Here is a 6000-nt window from a genome sequence, read left to right on the forward strand (position 1 = left end):
CATTTTTTGATATGCTAACTCCTTTGTAAATTACATAGAAAACGTTTTGAAGGTAATGTATTCTGAAGTTTGAAATAGGTAGTTAATAGGCTTCTACAGGAAAACGTTTGAAATAACCTCTTCATTTATGTAATATCCGATTTTAAAATATTAATATTACATAAAGATAAACATAGCATTAGACTGTGCTTCTGTCAACACTTTTTTGGCTATGTACATTTTCTGGTTTGCACATACATTCTACATCTACATATATTACATTGGTTTGCATAAACAGTAAAATTCACTTACATTAATACCCTAGTTTGGTAGAAAACACCTTTTTACATAGCTTGTATTTCATTAACATTAATATTTTAGTTTGTACATAGAAGCAAAATCAATTTTGTGAAGATAATTGTCATTCATGCACTGCACATGTTCTTCCACATAAGTATCATGCGTCATCTTGAGCACCACTTCAAATCCTTTAATACAAGCTTTGTTAACACAAAATAGTAAAACTGTTGGTTTGCATACCACACTTATAATTATGAAAGTAAAGAAATATTTCTAGCATTTTGTACTGAGAAGGTTGACCCTTAACTACATATTTGTAGTATTTTGAAATTAAAGGGTTAACCTAAAGCTAAATATGTATAATATTTTGCAGTGAAATAGTTAACCAATAACTAAATATTTGTAGCCTAACATGACAGATACTTACAATAAGTTTTTGATGTAGTTAGTAACTTAAAGTTCTCACTGAATTCCTCAGAGGATGATTATGAAGATGATAACCGTGTCCACAGCTCTTCAGCATGCATTCTTCTTTAGTGTGTGTGAAGTTTCTCAAGCACAACTCACCAGAATAGCCGAATTTCAAACTACACAGAAGAAATCCAACAATTTCTTTAAAAAAGTCTAAAATTTTTTTTCTTCAATGATTTATTGTACAACTTGTTGATTAATAAATTAAACTGAAATTGAATAAATACATCTTAAATCAAAGAATTCAGTTGCAAGTTGTTTTAAACAAGTTTTAATACTTACATTAAGTTCTAGTCTTCAGTGAATATTTAAAATGCTTTTGCACTATTCCATATCCATTACATAACTGAAGATATTTTTAAAGTGATTAACATGGATGTATGTTATTTTACAACAGTATCTGAGTTTCCTTATCATTCTCTTAAAGCTCAGTGATAAAAATGCAAATTAGTATGGGGAATTACGTAGTGATAGTATTGAGCTATTGCTTTATTTTAGTTTGTTCCTGATAATTTAGACTTCTTGCTATATAAATTTGCATGGAACATAAGAATGGTACTAAAATATCATCATAGAATGAGGTAAGTGTCTGGAAATTACAGGTATCTTGTTCATTAAAGTATCAACAAATACACTTCCAGTACTGCATACTATAAGATTGTGTCTATCCATTTCTGTCTTCTCATAGTATATATATTGAAACCAGTTAACCTTCTAAAACATTCCTAAAGATTATTTAGTAACATCTAAATACAATGTAATTTACACATCAGGTTTTTGATCATTTGGTTCCAAGAATTATCTTATTAAGTTTTATAATATTGGTAACCATATGAATAATTTAAAACCAGCATTCACAATCGTTCTTGGTAATCAACATATTTATGTTCAATAACTCATTTACTTCAGAGCAGTCATAAGGTAGTCCTATTAGAACAAGGTGTTTTGGATGATGTTGAGGGGTGTACTTTTAGTGCTAACTTTTAAAATTATTAAATAGGTATATTTGGGGTAGAAGATCTAATAGTAATTTTATTACCATATCAGATTAACTGCTCATAAGAATGGTTTTATTAAAGAGAATGTTTTGTTTTTTGGTTGTTTTTTTTTTTACACAGAAAATTCTTTCTGGCTGTTTGGACAGTGAGTATATGCATTATTCCTAGTTGTAAAGGTTGCATCAAGAATTAAATTTTGTTACTCAAAACATGTAAGACTCAGAGGAAAATGTTTTGTGTTTTCATTACTTAGAAAACATTCCATTTTATGAAAGTACACAAAAAATATACACCCTCATCAATTTTGTTAAACTTCAGAAATATTTTCTAAATAAATAAGGCCTAATAGTTAGGATTATTGACTCTCAGGCTACAGGTGGCAGGATCAAAACCCAGTACTGAACATACTCACCTTCTCAGCCATGGGGGAGAGGAAGGTAGTATTGTAAAGAGTAACCCAATAATTGTTGGTGAGTACTGCTGCCTAGTTGCCTTTCCTGTGACTAGAGTTAGAAACTTGGGATGGCTTTAGCAGCTAAAATGATTATGAAGGAAACAAGAACTGTATAAATAGTTGTGAAACTTTTAGCAAAAGAAACATAAACAATTTGATTAACTGAAGGGCATTCTTTAGACTTTTACATTTCCTTCTGTGTGATTTGTACATATATTTGTGGTTTGTTTTATAAAAATAAACCAGGTAACCATATGGTATACAAATTGCCTTCTGTACTTAGCAATTTTTTTGAACAGAATTATCCTGCCCTGTTTTGAAAATTTTTTTTCATCTAGAGTAAACCAACCACATGGTTTTCCCATTGTGGAGTCAATTGATTGTCTTAAACTCAATACATTATCTTGTTGACATGCAGATTAGCCAAGTAAAGATACTCATAATCATGAATAAAGTATTACTCGTTTTTGCATGATGCTGTAGTCTGGTGTTTTTGTAGGTGATAATTATATTTGTAAGTGCCTTTATGTGAAAAATGTATGGCAAGGAACTTAACAGTAGATCACTTACCTTACATTATTATATAAAATTATTAAATTAGTAGAAATTGAGAGCTACAGATATATTCTATGATGTGGTTACTTGAATGGAAGCTAGATAATTGTTGAAGTTTAGATTATAATGTGTTATGAATTTTCAGTATACAAGATTGAAAAATGTAGAATTAGCTAATAAACAAGTTGTTGAAAGGAATATGTTTAGTTATGTTTTGGTTTTGCTAAAATGTGAAAATATTTTATTGTTGAATTTAATTATACTATACATTATACTTGTATACATTAAAGAATTAGTGCCAAGGTTATATGTATTTAGCAGTGTACTAGCTGGCATCCAGAAATAATGTAAATTCATTCAAGTTTAACTGAAATATGTTGACATAGTAAAAACACTGAATAATTTCTTTAAATTTTTAATTTGTGAATGAATATCCTTATTCCGGTTAAATAGTAAATGAGAGGAAATTGATGTAGCATCCGTTTATTCTTCAATACTGTGCAAAAAAAATCAAATATTTTGTTACAAACTGTGCATATGAGAAAGAAGCAGAAAAAAAAAGTCTAAATAAAAGACTTAAACAGCTAAAATGCAAGTGAAATTGATAGAAATTGTTAGAGTAACCAAAACAAATTTATTAGAAGTTGATTAAACTTCCACCATTTTATATGCACTGAATTAACAAATTCACTTTAATAATGTTGCAATATATCTTTATCACTTGAATGTTTATCTAACATATCTTGACTTGAAATAAAAAAATTGTAATTTTATAGTTTTTGAAAGGTCATCATTTCAATTAATTGCAAGCACAAAAAGCTTATTATTCAATTTTATGCAAGATATAATTTAACCAATAACACGTTGTAACACGATATATATATCCCTTTTATTACCATTTTTCATGCCTTAACCTTTTATTTATATGTTTCTTGTGCTTAAATTTTTATTTTCTTGTAGTTTTGTAACATAAAAGAAAGAGAAGATGGGAGCTAACATCTTACTAGCAATTGTTTAAAAGGATAGAAAAACTCAATGCACAGTAACTTTTGAACATATCCAAATGTAACCATCCATATTTTCAGTCATCAGATAATAATAAAAATAATGGTTTAATAACTATATCTCTCAAATGCACATAATATCAATTGAAAATGTTTCTTTTGGGTAGATATGGAATGTTACTTTCTTCATAGTTTTTTTTCAGAGGTACTTAGTACCTATAAAACTAATATTTGATTGATAGGTTTTAACTACATGACAAGTTCATACATTGGTGACTATGTTAGATATCTACACTTTGTAGAAATTTCAAGTATTTTCATTTTTAAAAAGTACACAAGTGATTTTTACACTATGATTTGCATTGTTTTGCATTAAAAGTTACAGTTTTGCCATTTTTGAAAGGTTTTGGCTTTATTAATTGCTGGAAGGATACAATATCCTTCAGTTTCCTTGCTTTGTTAACTGATGAAAGGATACATAATCCTTCACTTACATTGTCTTGTTAAATAATGGAAGGTTAGCCAATCCTACAGAATTTTGTTGCTTTGTTAGTTGATGAAGGGTTACAGAGTTGTTGAGAGTTTTGTCCTTTTATTAGTGCTTAGTAAGTAATGATGTATTAAAAATAAGCTGTTTTTAATATCGTTTCTGTTTGGCACTGATTTATTTAAAATATTGACAAATAAAAGAAATAAAATGTAAAAAACCCTCAAGAACTCACCTCAAAATAGACTGAGGATAATCACTTAAATGGTTATTTTTTTATTTTACATATCATGTTATGTATTTTAGGGTAAACCAAATTTAAAAAATTACTTAATTCTTCAAGGCTTATTATATACAGCAACATCAGCACTCATTAATTGTCTTTGTATAGAATGTTATGATCTCATTAGTAATAAAATGCATGTGTGTGCACTTATTTCTTGGTATGAATTGCAACTTTCTTTATGTGAGATATATTGTGATGTTGATACACACACACTAAGAAGAAACAAATCATACCTACCATGACAAATGTACTGTCTGACACTGCATGGAAAATAGTTAACGTTGTCTAAAATAATAATTTCTAATGTGGAAGTTAATTTAAGATATTTTTGATTATTGTGTTGTTTGTTGAATTATATGAATTTGGTGGTTCAAAAATCACTGCAGTGTGGTTTTCACAGATACACACTTAAAACTAAGACTTATAATCATTATGCTTATCAAAGTCAAGGCTGTGATATGACTGAATTTAGCATGGCCATGTAGTTATGAACTAGTTGAAATTATTGCAGTATTGTTTAGTCGTAAAAATAAGTAATTTAAATATATTCAGATTTTAGGTATTTACATAATCTGTACCTCTTATTACAGAGGAAAAGTAAAAATAATTCTAGTGAAACAAAGAGACTTAAGAAAACTGATCAAATCCATAAATTTTTATATTTAGAACTAACAAAAACTGTGAAATATTAAGTAGTTTCAATTGTTTCTGATTAAGTATGTGTATTAGCTAACATTCTTAAACAAATACCCAATTTTATTTATTTATTTTGCTTTGTGATATCTGTATTTTTGACAACTGTTTTTAATGTAGGTTTTGACAGTACAACAAAAATTTTGAGAAACCATAAATGATGCTTATGGATACATGAGTTAATCATAAAGTAAAGTTATTAATGCTATATATATATATATATATGTACAATATATGTATGTTTTTATGTACAAATAACAAATACCTAAAATGAACCCAAGACATCATATACGTTAAACTTAATATAATGTGCTTTAGAGTGCTTAATTTATTTCTTAATTATATGCAGGTTTATGGTTAATAAAAACATTATAATTAAATGCATTTAAGTCAGGCAATGGTGCAAACTGTTTAGAGCATTATTTGCATACAGTTTATTTGCCAGTTATGACTGATTTTCACCAAACTTGTTCAAATTATTGTGTTTACTAATTTCCTAGCATAAACATGAGGTAGAATATTAGTTAAAAAAGAATTTGAGCAGCTTTGAATATATGCTGTTTGATATGATGGTGACTTGTAAGTATTATAAAGAGAATTATATAATTGTATGTCATGTACGCAGGACATTCTGTGGTATTGCTTGCATCCCACAAACACTGTACTAATGTTGAATATGACTGAAATAATAAAATCTTTGAATGAAATTGCATATTTATAGTATTTAATGATTACAAAAAGTTTTATATGTACAACATTCTAACATACAAATA

General features: G+C 27.9%; 1 protein-coding gene across 4 annotated transcripts in view; it reads left to right on the forward strand.

Moving 5' to 3' along the window:
- Positions 1 to 5934, forward strand: part of LOC143232701 (kinesin-like protein KIF28) — a 66615-nt gene extending 60681 nt beyond the window's left edge. For all 4 annotated transcript variants that reach the window (XM_076468444.1, XM_076468442.1, XM_076468443.1 and 1 more), the window contains one exon: positions 758 to 5934. Coding sequence is in view for 3 of the 4 variants with exons in the window: in XM_076468442.1 (XP_076324557.1) it covers positions 758 to 816 (59 nt within the window). In the remaining variant the exon portion in view is untranslated. The remainder of the gene's footprint in view (positions 1 to 757) is intronic.
- The last annotated feature ends 66 nt before the right edge of the window (positions 5935 to 6000 follow it).

Source organism: Tachypleus tridentatus, chromosome 11, assembly GCF_004210375.1.
Source record: "Tachypleus tridentatus isolate NWPU-2018 chromosome 11, ASM421037v1, whole genome shotgun sequence".
Lineage (NCBI taxonomy): Eukaryota > Metazoa > Arthropoda > Merostomata > Xiphosura > Limulidae > Tachypleus > Tachypleus tridentatus.